The sequence below is a fragment of the Pavona decussata genome, unplaced genomic scaffold, assembly GCF_977016875.1.
Source record: "Pavona decussata unplaced genomic scaffold, jaPavDecu1.1 SCAFFOLD_163, whole genome shotgun sequence".
Classification (NCBI taxonomy): Eukaryota; Metazoa; Cnidaria; class Anthozoa; order Scleractinia; family Agariciidae; genus Pavona; species Pavona decussata.
Genome location: NW_028145574.1, coordinates 366,645 through 380,926, shown reverse-complemented (window position 1 = coordinate 380,926; position 14,282 = coordinate 366,645). Strand labels below are relative to the sequence as shown.

The window sequence follows — 14,282 nt, the reverse complement described above, 5'->3', positions numbered from 1 at the left end:
CACAGAAAAATGCATGACTTGTCCCCATACTACAATATTTATTAATACAACTTTTAACTTACCAGCCACTGTTCTTCCTTTACCAACACCAGCACCATCACCTACAGTGACCAATAATAAGCAATGAGGGGATATGTAGTTTATTCACCAAGGGTATAAGCCTCAGGTGAGGCTGATTTCTCATTATTTATAACAATTGTGAAAATGGCCTTTCTTGTCCATCAAATTATCTTAAGGGCATCAAAATATATATGGATTATATAGAACTTTGAACACATCAAAATATTAATAATCACTTGATGATTACCTATCAAAAAGCCAGCTCTGGTTCCATCTGCTAAAAATGTCTCATGCTGCTGGCAAGCATAAACAACGGCTTCCAACTGTAATGCTGACAAATAGCAGTTGTCTATTACTTCTTGAGGAAACATCAGTCGATACCAAATGTTGGGAGGAGTGACGCTTGATAATGAGCTAAGAAAAGATATATTAAACAAAGATTAAATCCATCTGATAAAAATCAGGAAGGTAAAGAGAGTAAGAAGTTTACTTCTATTACATGCAGTATGATAGTTTACATCAAAGCCGTAAAATTTGACTTCCATGTAAGTTGTTATTTTTGGCCTGTTTATTTTATTTTAATTTTTTTTTACATTTTTTAAAATTTTTGTCAGCCTTTTGTTTGTTGGTTAATTCATATTTAATAATTAAATGTGAATTACCCAACAAACAAAAGGCTGACAAAAATTTTAAATCTACCGATTGTCTACCAATTGTCAGACACGACTTAAATAAAGTTGAAAATAGCCATGTAATTTGTTTGCACCCTTTCTTGCAATACACTGAGCTCCAGATAATATCCATACCTACCCTAGGAAGGTCACTGGAAATTCCAAGCAAAAAGAGAGGGGCAGTCTTCAAAAAGGAAGTATGAAAACTAAACTGGAATTTCCAGTGGGGTCAATGGGGTGACTCAAACCTTCTATGGAGGGGAGGGAATGAATGTTTTGGATTTACAAATTACAACACTTCAGTATGTGTGTAAAGGACCAATTATGTCAAATGTTAGGTCTTTTTTCTTTTTTCTTCAGATTTCAATCATGTTTGACACAATGACTCATACTTCATTCAAAAACACAGATTGAACATACTTATTTCTTACAAAATGTCAAGCGAAAATCTTACTAAAGATCTTCCCAAAAATCATACTAAAGATGTTACCAGATCTTTAAAGAGCTGCTTAAGGATCTTACAGCACCTCTAGAGGGGATCTTCAATTATTGGCCTCAAAGACCCTTGACGATTTTGTCAACTTCCCATATGTTCCTGCACGATTCTGCAAAGATCTTGAAGGATCTTAATCGATCTTACACGGATCTTCAAAGATTTTGCTATTGATATCAAAGGATCTTTCATAGGATCCCCCAATAATCCTGTATGATTTTACAGGACCTTGCACGGATGTTGTAAGGACCTTCTAGGACTATTGTCATTTAGGATCAAAAAAGATCCTGCAGGATTTTACAAGATCCTAAAAGATCCTATAGAATCTCGTGAAGAATGTTACGAGAGCGTGTCACTTTGCTACCTTTACTGCCCTTCTTTTGTTTTCATCTACAAAGAACATTTATTAAGCAGGTAAATCTCCCTTTCCATTTTAATACTTTAACTTCAGTTGCAATGTTGATATAAAACCTTCAGCAAAATTATGGCAGAAACAGAAAAACAAAACATGGACCAGTGTTTTGGCAATGAATGATAACCATAGTTTACAAAAAAAATTATAATAAAATTTATTGTTGAAAATTGGACAAAACCCAAAAAGTAACCCAAAATTCAGCATAGGTCCTTTACCACCCAGCCCTTCAATTGTCCAACCAATTCTGTGATTCACCCAGAATTACATTAAAATATAGTTAATGAAAGTACACACATCTTGTCAAAAAAGAAAAGTATTTCCAGCCATAAATTGAATTCTTTTTCCTGCAGCATTGGCAGAGCTCTATCAGGAAAAAAAAATTTGACCAGCCACTCCTTTCATACTCCTAACAATTTCCTAAAATAATATTTAGTACCTTGTTTCAACCACAGGATCAGGATGACGTTGTCCTATTCGTACTGTAACATAAAGTAGGAAATTGTAACTACAATGGAGATTGCAACAATCAGAAACTTGTAAAACAAGAGAAAGCCACTGTCACATTCATATCAATTTACGACAGGGTGGAAATGCTATGTCCTGAGGAAAGCTCAAGTTCTGGTTTAATTATTTTCAAGTTTTTAAATCTTTCTTCCAGCTTATGGTAAAGAACCTGAACAAAAAAAAAAAACAGATTGGTTTGAAAATTTTCTAACCCAACAACAGATTTAAAATTACAACAAAAGACAGATATAACAATAATATTTGCACAATATAAGTTACAAGTGAAAAAAACAATAATAATCATTATACCTGGTAAGATCAAAAGCTTCATGTTATGAAGAGTTGCTAGCCACAGGGGCCAAATTATAAGAGCTCTATTAAGCTCCCTGTCTTTGTTACATGTAAGTCCCCTATTTGGAGGTCAGATTTTTTTTTTAACAGTCCCCTCTTCCATCTTTGAAAATGCAAAGGAAAGAGTCCAAAACTAAGGGGTCAAACATCAGTCAGGTTAAAAATGGTCTTCAATATGCACAAGTACAATTTTTGTACTGAGTGACACTGCATTTGTGGTATTTAAAAAAACCGATTTGTGATATGTTTTGGTTAGTTATATGGTCAAATTTTGGAAAAGCTAAATAAATGTAGTTTTGCTCAAACTCATGGATCTTTAACAGTAGTCCATCCAGAAGCTGGCTGAGAAAATTCTTCCATCTAAGCAGTAAATTAGTTTACATCCCATTCACTGCATTCTTTCAAAGACCTTATTGAGGACATTTGTTTTTGGTGGAAGAGTGTCAAAATAGATGTGGTTCAATAAAAGCAGCTTAATAATTACAAATACTAGGGTTTATTCTAGAGCATGACTTCGCAGGATTTCCACAATTTGAAAAAAAGTACTGCATAAAATTTACATTTGGCGCATCAAATGGGGCACACAAAATTGTGCCAAAGAATAAGCACTTATTTTCTGAAATATAGTACATTTAAAAACATCTGATAATAAGATTGTTATGACCATCGCTCTATACTTCGAAATTTATAGCCTCTTACTGTCTCAATTGCCTTTCTGTTCCTCGTTTGTTTCTGAGTTCATATTCTGCACTTTCTTGAGTTACTTCTGAGTTATTCTTTTTGCTTCCGTGCATATAAAACAATAATTATTGGGAAAAAATAAAGGGAGAGTTACCATTTGCAAGCGAGGAGAGGCATTATTTTACAAGACAAACATCCGGGATTCTGCAGCTTCTTGTATCCAGGCCTTCTCAATCTCGCTCAAAATGTTCCATAATGGCCACAAAGCATCCGGCCAATGTGAAAGGTCAAAAAAGCACTAAGTTGTTTTGGATTTGGCTGAGTAGACCGCACAAAGACGTTCAAACATATTCTTGTTGCCCCTTTTTCTTGGGCCCCCTTTCTTGAAAAATGTCCCTAAAAATTACAGAAGGGGGCCCACTGGGCCCCAATTGACCAATTTTGAGAATAAACCCTGAAATTCTATTTTAAAAATTCCAAATACAACTTTAAAATTTGCATACTGAGAATAAGAATAAATAGTAACTTCCAGTCCACTGTTAATATTACAGATACATGACAGCAGTGAAACTTACATTTACTAGGAACATATTCAGCATAAGTATCCGTGTGACCAAGTTCTTCTTCTTCATCTTCTTCCTCTTCGTTCTCATTGCTCTCAGAACCCTTGTTCTAAAACATTAATCATTTTCAAGATTTATTATGATAAATATTACCTTCAAGGGGTCAATCATCACGAAAAAATAATACTTAATATCTTCTTTATTGCAACCTTGTCCAATCAATCTTCTTTATTGAAATTAATACATCAACAGAACAGAGGGACTAAACTCACCTCTATTACACGGTTCAATGTCACATCATGATTTGACCACAACCTTGAAACATCTCTGAAAATAACAAAATAAGCAAAATGTCTATTTATAACAAAAAAGATTGGAATTAATGATGATTGATGTTTTGAAAGTGTCCATGTGTGATATTTATATATATTATACATGTATTTTCTCATCTGAATCAACATGTCGCACAAAGAAGTTCTGCAAAAATTTTTGCAATATTTTCGATAAAATGCAATTTTTTAAATGATTTTCAAAAACCTTTAAATTTACTGCCATTTTGGTTCACCACTTGACTTACTATTCTCTCAGTTCTTCTCGGAGCAGTAACAGATTAAGGAACACATGACTTCAATTTGGTCTTAGCTGTTCAATTGCTCACTTTCTGTGTCAGACAAGCTCTCTTCAGGCGATGACATTGCAGATATAAGATGAAGACCGACAACAAGATACCAACACTATTAATTATTTTTCCTTTCACTTTGTTTGCAACACTCTAGCACTGGTTCCTGAATCTACGTCACATGATGTCCATTAGCCTTCCTAGTCAGCAACAAGGGTAGAATGCAAAAATACAGTATTCAAAAAAATGCTAAAAAATAGCGTCTTCTGCAAATCAAAACATTTTTTAGCAGAAGTTCTTTGGCTGATGCATAGACACAGGTGAGAAAATAAAAAAAATATTTATGCACAAGCACTTTAAGGTAAGGTGCAATGTACAGGTGTGGATCCAGGAAATAATGTGACCATTTTCCGTTAATGGGGGTGCCGAATGCTTAATGTTCTAGGGACATCGGGGGCATACTCCCTATAATATTTTAAATTTTAACTCCTGAAAGTGCCTTTTCCTGGGTTTTCAAGTCTCTCTGACAAGCTTTTCACATACTTGAACCTGGGAATTTTCTTTTCTTTTTCCTAAAAATAACTTTTTTTTGTAAAAAAAATGTCCATTTTCTATAAACCGGTGAAACTGGTCTGAATCCCCATCTGATGTATTATCTTTAATTACTCTACATCCTACAAATCTTCATCTTCTTCATCCCTACAAATTAGAGGGAGTATTTCCTTCTATGTCAATTTTTAAGAACAAAACTGACCACCATAAATATTGAAAACAAGCAGCATCCAAAATAATCATTTGACCACATTTTTTGGAAAATGAAAGCTTTTTCCTTCCTTAGTTCAACTTCCCACATTCCCATTTGGAGGTTTGCCACACCGTTTCAGCTTCTCCACCAGTTACTGAGTTTCTTTACTTTGGCTAATCATTTACCCTTCCCCATTAACTGTCCAAGTGAATATAATCTGCATGTTAACTGTATCACTGGTAGTTTTTTAGGGCCAATTCAAACATCACACTTATGCCATCCTTGTCACACTTCATGTATTAAATACATGTCTTTGCTTCATTATTACAATTTGGTCTGTTGTGAAATTTTTGTACAGTGCTTTGTCAATTAGTCTATTGTGATACCCTTATACAAATGCTACTCTAAAAGCATACCGTATTCCATTGTTTTGTTAGGTAACTCTGTTTGTTCCGCTACCTCGACTGATAATTAGTCTTAGCCGAGATAGGGCAGTATAACCAGCAAAGCTTAATAGTCGATACTCTTGACAGAATTAAACTTATTTATTAATCAAAATCATGATCATGAACATGGTAAAAATGGAAAGAACTTACATGGCTGAGGTTGATTGGAATTGGCGGGAAATTGTTAAAATGATAGTTATATTTGCAAGGATGATCTTGCCTAACAATATCGTCCAATCAAACGACACTTGTGGACAGATTACATCTAAAAAGCTCCAAAACTGTAAGCAGTGTCTGGGACGGAAATTACAATACGTTTGTAACAAAGAATCATTCTTGTGCAATGATTGTTCATAAATCATAATGTTCCTTGGCGTGATGGCGTACTGTTTGTTTGTTTGTTTGAATAAAAGAACAAATGCCAACATGGAAGAAGAATCTGATTTAACCTTGTAATCACAATCAGTTATCACCCATGATCAATTCAAGTGATTCATTTGATTTCTATGACTGTCTCCACAATTGAAGTAAATTCAGTGAATACATAGAACTCAAAATATACAATAATCCAACAACAGATTAGGTCGGTTTGACTTATTTTTGTTTATAACTGAAAGGATCATACTACAATAAAGTATGTCTGTGACATTTACTGATTAATAAATAAATAAATAAATAAATAAATACATGGGAATTTCAGTGGCACATCCACAGAGTGGCTATTCGTCCACTGTTTCCAGGCCAAATTGGAATTTGGAAATGTTGGTCTTTGTGGAGGTACGAAAACCAGAGTACCCGGAGAAAAACTCTTGCAGCAGGGATGAGAACCAACAACAAACTCAACCCAGATATAGCGTCGACTCTGGGAATCAAACCCAGCCAACAATGATGGGAGGCGAGTGCTCTCACCACTGTGCCATCCCTGCTCCCCATATGCTAATACATCATTCTCATTTATTCACCAGGCTTAACATATTCCATCACACTATTTCCATTGCGCAGATGCCATACATTGACATTCCAATCCTAGCACTATGCAGGATGTTTGTCCCATGAACCTAGTTTAATGGCCTTGGCTCTCACAAGTCTCCTGTAGCTCAGTGGTAGAGCATTTGAACTAGTAATGACTCTTGATAAAAAATTTTTTTCCGAGTATGCCTGTGACATTAACTGATTAATACATCATTGTCAATAAATATTATATCAACTTTAATTGCACAGCTCAAATTTATAAGGGCATGTAACAGTACACTGAAACATAACATGCATAGCTAATTAAACAAGTTACTGTTATTGTAATGCAAGTGTCCAGCAGAAAAAAAGTAAAAAAAAAAAATGCCTTGGATAGCCTTCTTTATTTCATCTGAAAACATATCCTAATTGTAACTCCCTCAGGGAAGATCATGTGACAAGGAGAAAAGGGAAACAAGACTTTTCTTAACATGAAGACCAGTGCATACTGTATTACCATACTACTGTGTGCTTTTTGCTACAATTAGTCACTTGTCTCAGAAGTGTGTTCTGATTCATAATCATGTTTCTACTTCATGATTATGCTACTTTCAAGTTCACACAGGCTAAAATGAATGAGGCAAAAAATATGCCATTCAACCAGTTTTCTCAAACTGACGGCCAATAAAAAGCAGTCTTCTAATCAAAGCATGAGTTAACCATGATTTTACATCTATAAAACTTAAATAAAATGCAACAAATAATAAATAGTTTAATTTCCATAAATGACAGTCTGACAGTTCTCCACAACGGAATGACAAAGAAAACATTAAAATCAACCATTGAACGAAAAAAAATCTCCTGCCAATTTAACATAACCTGAACTTTAATTTTAAAAAAGAAAAACGCGATGAACTTTTTATGTTTTTAGGTATTCTCTCTCGCAGGCAAGTGAAGCCAAAACGAAACCGGAAATAAATGGTTTAGGCAAGAAGTGGCCAGTAAATAGACAATGAAGTGTAAAACTACTTTACATTGCAACCAAAGTACAACCTAAAGCTAGAATAATATCACGGGACGACATCACATAAAATACGATATATGAAGCTTAGTTGGAAATATTCATCTGTCATTTAACATTAAGCTTACTTTTTCGTTAGTTCCTTCTTGGCGTCTGTGACACTGCTAACGGAGGAGGTAGGCGAGGCATTCCCACTGTTCAATAAATTCAGTAATATCGGAGAAGTCATAGGGTTTTGCAGCTTTTGTGTACTTAAAGGAGTCGGTGGTTTCGAAGAAAACTGCTGGCTGTGATTTGTCGGTAGAATTTGTCCAGGAGTGCCAAAAATTGTACTCTGAGGAATGAGGCTTGGCAGAGTTTGAGGTTGTTCCAAAAAAGTTGTTCGCACTCCAGAAACTTGTGTTTTGTCCACAACATTGGCATAGTTAGAAGGCCCTGCACTGTTATTTGGTGCTGTAAAGGGGATGTAAGAATTGTCTTGACTAAAATCTCCACTAAGGTTTATATGATCGAGAAAGTCGTAATCACTACTTCCGATAATATCACCAACATCCAGCATGGCCTGGGACAGAACATTGCCCGGTACATTTCCAAAGTATTCATCGAGATTCAGACCACTTTCGCCCAAAGCAGCTGAAAGAAGGTCTTGTCCAAAGACATCGGGCACGTTAGTTTCACTCATTTTAGCCAAAGTCAGCGATAAACGCTGAAGAGAAACGGAAACTCTCTCCAGCGAACTTTAATCCACCATTTTCCGGCATGACTTCGCAATTGACACATGCGCATCAATATAGTCCGAAAAATTTCGTCACGTGATTTCGAGCTCAGGGCCAAGGAAACGACGTGCGCAGCTCTCGCTCGCGTGACCCGCGTCGTGTTCCGTACCCGTGTTTTTGACTTATTTTTTATTTTTTATTTAATTAAATTTACATATGCTAAAATTATGCTTGTTTTTAAAAACTTTTCCTTTAATTATGCTTATCTCAAAATATCATCATTATATATTTACTAGAAATACGTGACTCGCAAAACCTCGCGAAGCTCGGGGTAGGTGTACAGTTGATTTGTAGGGAAAAGGCAAAGGCAGCTAGAAAATATCAATGGTCTCGTTTTCTTCTTTAAACAGCCCCACCCTGCTTAAATTGGTTTTACCACACCCACTCTGTGTGATGTCATTCTCACAGACTATGGGAGTGATACACTGTAGTTAACAGCACGTTAGGTATACAGCATTTTACAATAACTGTCCAAATTCTCGCGCGCTGATTGGCTCGTAGCTATTGTCTATAAGAGTACAGACAATAAAAATGACGTCAGATGTAACGCGCGTGCTTTCTCAACGAAAAAAATAGTCAATTCCGCTCGTACTTTTTCCATGTTATTGTAAAAAACAAATCGACGGCAGTTTTCTATGGTCTATACTCTTATAGACCATAAAATGGCGCCATAAAATGTCCAAAACTTGGCAGTGAAACCACTCGCCTGCGGCTCGTGGTTCCACTTGAGTTTGGAACATTTTCTGACGTCATTTTATGGTCTATAAGAGTATAGACCATAGAAAACTGCCGTCGATTTGTTAATTAGAAATGTGAAGGAGGGTGGGGGGGGTAGGGGGGTGTTCCAAATCAGGAAAAAAAAATCGTGGAAAACCAACATGTAGGCAAAGAGAATCCTGCATTTTATTATATTACTCAGTCACTGCTTGGGCAGGAAGTGAGTTGCAGATCATCGGGCCACCGGCTTAGCACCTTCTGTTCTTTCCTTTACTATCATTAAGTGTCTAGCACTTTTCTCAGCAAACGCACAGACTGCAAGAGCTCCAGCGAGTGCCAGAATCTCGGTTAATTTGTAGCCGCCATGTTGGATTTGCTAAATCTTACCTGGTAGGGAGCTGGGGAAAAGGGCGCGGGAGAAACAGAGTTGTGTCATTCTGTGTAGAGGGACGAAAATATGAGTGGACCGGATTGTTGAATATTCAGAAAGTAGCTATGCGTTCCTGCACTGACGTCACAGCCCTACTATCCCCAGTCTCCCATCTTGTGCGATATTGTACCCAGTCGGAAATGAAATAATTTAACGCTTTTATAAGCCTCGAACGCGGGGAAGAAAAATTGATACGGTTTTTCTTTTTTTATACGAGAACCACATAAACATTTGATAAAGCAAACAAAAAAAAAAAAAGATTCTGTCACATACACTTTAAAAAACACGTTCAAGAAAGCTGTTGTCATTTGAACCAGGGTTTCTTCCTTTAAAAAAAGCGAAACAAATACATCGAAATTCCCAAAGTAAATTTATGGAAAGACTTTAATAGCTTTTAATAAATGAGAAAAGACAAGGACGCGATCAAGAAAACAGAACAAACTGACAACGGCATAGCAAAACGGAAGGCCAGGTTCACTTCTCAGAGAAAATCAAAAGAAGATCTTCCGGCTTCCTAGCCTAGACGACGGCTCTCTCTCTATGGGGTAATTCATCTAGAAAAACAGAATATTTAAAGTTAAACAAGTGGGAAAGAAAATGGGCGAGACTTTTGCTTGATCGGGAGCATTCAGCACTAAGCAATGGCACCAATGCTACTTGATCGGGAGCATTCAGCACTAAGCAATGGCACCAATGCTGCAAAAGGAAAAGAGTACGATAGCAATGATAATGATGGCAATGGTGGCTATGATTGCGAAAATTATCACAATAATTTACATGGCAATCTACACGGGTCATCCAGTGGCAATGAGGAAGGACAAGCTGAGAGGAATAGAGTCCCTAGATGACCTAAAGATCACTAGAAGATTCTTCGTCAGATGGCCCATACTGAGAAAATTCATCAAGTTGCATGCCGTACATGTACCACAATCCTGTATCGGATTAATTTATCGCCACATGATTGTATTTTACGGGTGAATGCAATGAAACGAGTATAGGTTGTACTTGGATTCACTTGATCACTCGGCTGTAAACTCCCAGGGGACTTGAACCTGAGTTGAATTGTACACGCGCCTGGCGCAATGGACGAGTTAACGTAATGCTTAAATATTGTGGGGAATTGTTCCATCGATGGGCTGTAAACTGTAAATCTAACGTACATTCACGGCTCGCTTAAGTTTCTCTCCTCCTTCAATTAAAATACACGTTTTCTGGAGTTCCAAATGAGAAATGGCCTAAAGAACACTCGACCGATGTATATAGTTTTTGAGCGTTTTTATTTTGGCGAGAAAAGCGCCGTGTTGTAAAGGTTCAAACAGATTGAGATTGCCGTTCAAGTCAACAGGGATTTAAAACAGAAGGAGAAAATACAATGGAGAAACGTCTGAGGGTCCCCGGATGAGGGTGTTCCGTGCTCATTCGCGTATTCTTCTTTGGCGGTCCGAAGTCATTTGGCTCTGTGAAGGCAAACGTGCATATGTGGCGCAGTGGTATGATACATGCCCTGATAGGAGGGGACCGACGGAAAAGACTTTTTTTTTTTTTTTCTGAAAGCCAACCACTCCAAAGGTTCCAAAAGAAATTTCAAAATTTAAACGTACTTCAAAAATACAAAACTTAGCAAATGTGTTAAAAGTTTAGGGGCAGTGGCCCCAAACTATTCAAGGAGCACCCCTCGCTGAGGGGAACGGCTCAAAAATCTAAGTGGCGTAGAATGCGAGATTTTGGCGCTGGAGAGATAAGTAAGGCCGTATGGTCAAGTATGGAAGCCGTCTGTCACTGGTCACGCCGAACTTGGAGCGTTACCCCTCCCCGCCCCCTTCATGCCAATCGTAATCTCGTACCCAGATCTGCTCGACATCCCCGAACCGACTAAAATCTCGGTACGAGATTAGAGGGAGACATGGGGGTCCCTGAACACCGCAACACCGCCAAAAAAAAAATTAACGAACACCGCATCACCGCAAGAAAAGTCGACGATGCACCGTCACCGCAACAATTATTTTTAGCTACATGACTTTAACTTCTACACTTGATGTAATACTTTTATACTTTGATACCTAAATAATTTTCCACAAAATAAACACATCAAAACGTACGCTTGTCAATGCGCGTCGATACTGTTGATACCCGTAAATCAGTTTCCTTGTACTTACCGGGAGAGCTCGTTTGTATGAAGGTTCATGAACTTCATGACTGAGAAGTTGACCTGAGAAGCTGCCAAGTGATAAAACAACATTTTCCAGAGCGTCGAGCGTCCTCTTAGTAACAAGTATTGTCACATTAATAAACTTCGCCGTTCAGGTTTTTTTTATCTCTAGAGTATTTTGAAAGATTCATATTGTATTAAAGTTATCATTAAGTTGTATTCAAGTTGTATTAACGATATATAAAAATACATTTTTCGGTCGAATTCGCCCGGCTTAGCTCCGCTCGGGCCTTCGCCCGAAAAATTTATTAACCTCGCTACGCTGCGAGGAATCCGTTCAACGAAAACAGCTTCGCATTGAAGATTGAAGATTAACTCGATAATGTTGGTCTGTATTTTATTACAAATTTTAAAAAAACAATGTTACCTTCTTGTCACAAATTATCACGGATTAACGAAGTTTACATGTTAAATTTAGGTCTGAGAAAGATCAAACAAGAAACCACAGCACCGCAAATAATTTCATTTCACCGAACACCGTAGCGTGAAAAACACAAGCATCGCACATCGTAGGGTTTGAGATCACCGCAACACCGCAAATTGAGATTTTATTCACCGCATCACCGCATTAAAAAAACATCAATGCCGCAACACCGCGTCCCCCTCAGATTAGTTTTCTGCATTTTCCACTACTTGAGTGACCGCGCGAGAGTTAGGACGAGAGCGAAAAATGAGATGATTGAAGGGGGTGGGGGGAGGGAGGTAGGGCTGGGAGAGAGTGTCTACGAGTTTGGCGTTGGTTCCCGTTTCTGCTCCAGAAGACATTTCTCCAGGTTCTGCAGGTGGACGTTTTTCACTCCACAAAAGAATTTTCAAATTTAATTCAATTTTAAATTGGGGCTACCTGGAAACAGCGGATGGAAATGACCCGTTCGGCGGATTTCCACCGAAATTCTCATTATTTCATTTCCTTTTTTACTTACATCTGGCTTTCTCTCTGCTTTTTGTGCATTCTTTATTGCCTTAAAAATAAGATAGTGAATAATTTGATGACTAAAGGCCTTTCTCTTAATTTTGTCCTACAGCCTGACCGCCATGGACGGAATTGCGCGGAAGAGGTTACGAGGCAATGGGCTATTCAAAATTCAAAACCCGAGGAAGGTTTGTATTGCAAACCGAAATATCGGGCAAAAATTTGTTTTTTTTTTAAAACAAATATATTTCAGTTATTCTAGCTTTTGTTGTTTGTTCTATCAAGCTCGTCACCTCCGCCGTTGGGATCAGTCTGCCGTTAATATTTTGTATTCAAAATTCAAGCTGTTTTCAACGTAGAAAACTCGGTATGATTCCAAATTGAGCACCAAAACTTGTGGACAAGACATAATTAGCTCAGGAGATTGTGTAACAAACCCTGCCTTTTAGTCGTGTAGTGACTGATTCATTCGCACTATCAAGAGAAAATAAGGGGACAGAGAGGGAGACCCCAGTATAGCCCTTGGCATATGTGAATTTCACTTAAGTTGTTTTTAGACGTCGTGAAAACGGAATTCTGTTTCGCGAGACCTCTGCAAACGTATCTAGACGTCTCTAAATGCCACTAAGGAAAGGCATACTGAATATTGAACACCTGCCATTGTACAATGCGATGTTAACACGTTCCAATGACTTCCCGTGACGTCACACTGACCGTTTGCGGACGTCCCGGAAAACCGACTTCCGTTCAGAGACGATGTCTAAAAATAAAACCCTGTCCCCTTATTTTCTCTTGACACTATTTATTTTAGTAGAAACAGCAATTTGCCAGAAGACAGGAACGAACTTCGTTGAATTTTAGGCGGAATCCTGTGTGGTCAGACGTCGCTTGATCTGGGGTGCTTACCATTTACATGGAAAACCCGGAAATTCCAGTTGGAAAATCAAATGATACGGATCATTCCATTTGGAGTACTTCTGAAATTATGGGCTTCTGGTCAAAGTGATGAATTTTTATTACTCCTTTTGGGATTCACAGCATACATTTTGCATGTTATCCATCTTCTGTTAAGACAACCTAAATCATTTCATATTTATGCCGCAAATTTATATCCGGGTGGTTTGCGTAAATGGTAAGCACCCCTGATACGGCATGAAGACCGAATGAGTGTATTTACCTCAATAAACTTAATACTCTGTGAACAGTGGACATAGAGGAATCAAATTCAAGACGAACAACTGACAGATGACCCCATTCTCTTGGAGTTCTAACTCATGGAATAATTCTGACTGTAAAAGTGTACTTTTAAATCGTTGCTCCGTTACGAAGATTATGATTACTGTGGCATTTTTGTTATCGTCGGAGCTTGATTATACAAATGCAGCACCTGCGACAGCAGTAGCCATGTACACCAGTAGAATTTGCTGTAAATTTTAGACAATGTACTTACTTTCTTGTCACTGTCTTGTAACAGCTGTTGAACTGTTTCGCTTTCCTATCTCTCGCAAGTGTCACCGTTTGCTACTCAGCCAAGCAAAGGAAAATGAAAGTAAAATATGCAAGCGAAGCAATTTCTGGCTGAGTTCCGCGTTCGTCTTTACGTAATCAGTCATGTCTGACGGATTGCGTGTCTGAGACGACTGAACACGGAACTCAGAAGCACTCTTTTGGGTCAACTTCTTTGGTCCTACTTGATGGCTTCAGATATTCTAAGAGT

At 37.7% G+C, this 14,282-nt stretch overlaps 1 protein-coding gene across 2 annotated transcripts in view; it reads right to left on the bottom strand.

The window, feature by feature from the left end:
• The window catches only part of LOC146464482 (protein strawberry notch homolog 1-like), a 40,708-nt gene extending 26,670 nt beyond the window's left edge, over window positions 1-14,038 (bottom strand). Inside the window, exons 1-7 of one of the 2 annotated variants that reach the window (XM_085129768.1) lie at window positions 14,016-14,038; window positions 12,576-12,614; window positions 4,011-4,065; window positions 3,751-3,847; window positions 2,076-2,118; window positions 308-474; window positions 63-101 (exon numbers count right to left, since the gene is read on the bottom strand). In XM_085129768.1, the coding sequence (XP_084985894.1) occupies window positions 63-101; window positions 308-474; window positions 2,076-2,118; window positions 3,751-3,847; window positions 4,011-4,065; window positions 12,576-12,604 (430 nt within the window). In that variant the 5' untranslated portion in view covers window positions 12,605-12,614; window positions 14,016-14,038. Of the gene's footprint in view, window positions 1-62; window positions 102-307; window positions 475-2,075; window positions 2,119-3,750; window positions 3,848-4,010; window positions 4,066-7,648; window positions 8,302-12,575; window positions 12,615-14,015 lie in introns of those variants that run through there. The other variant, XM_085129767.1, reaches the window with a different exon arrangement.
• Window positions 14,039-14,282: the final 244 nt, after the last annotated feature.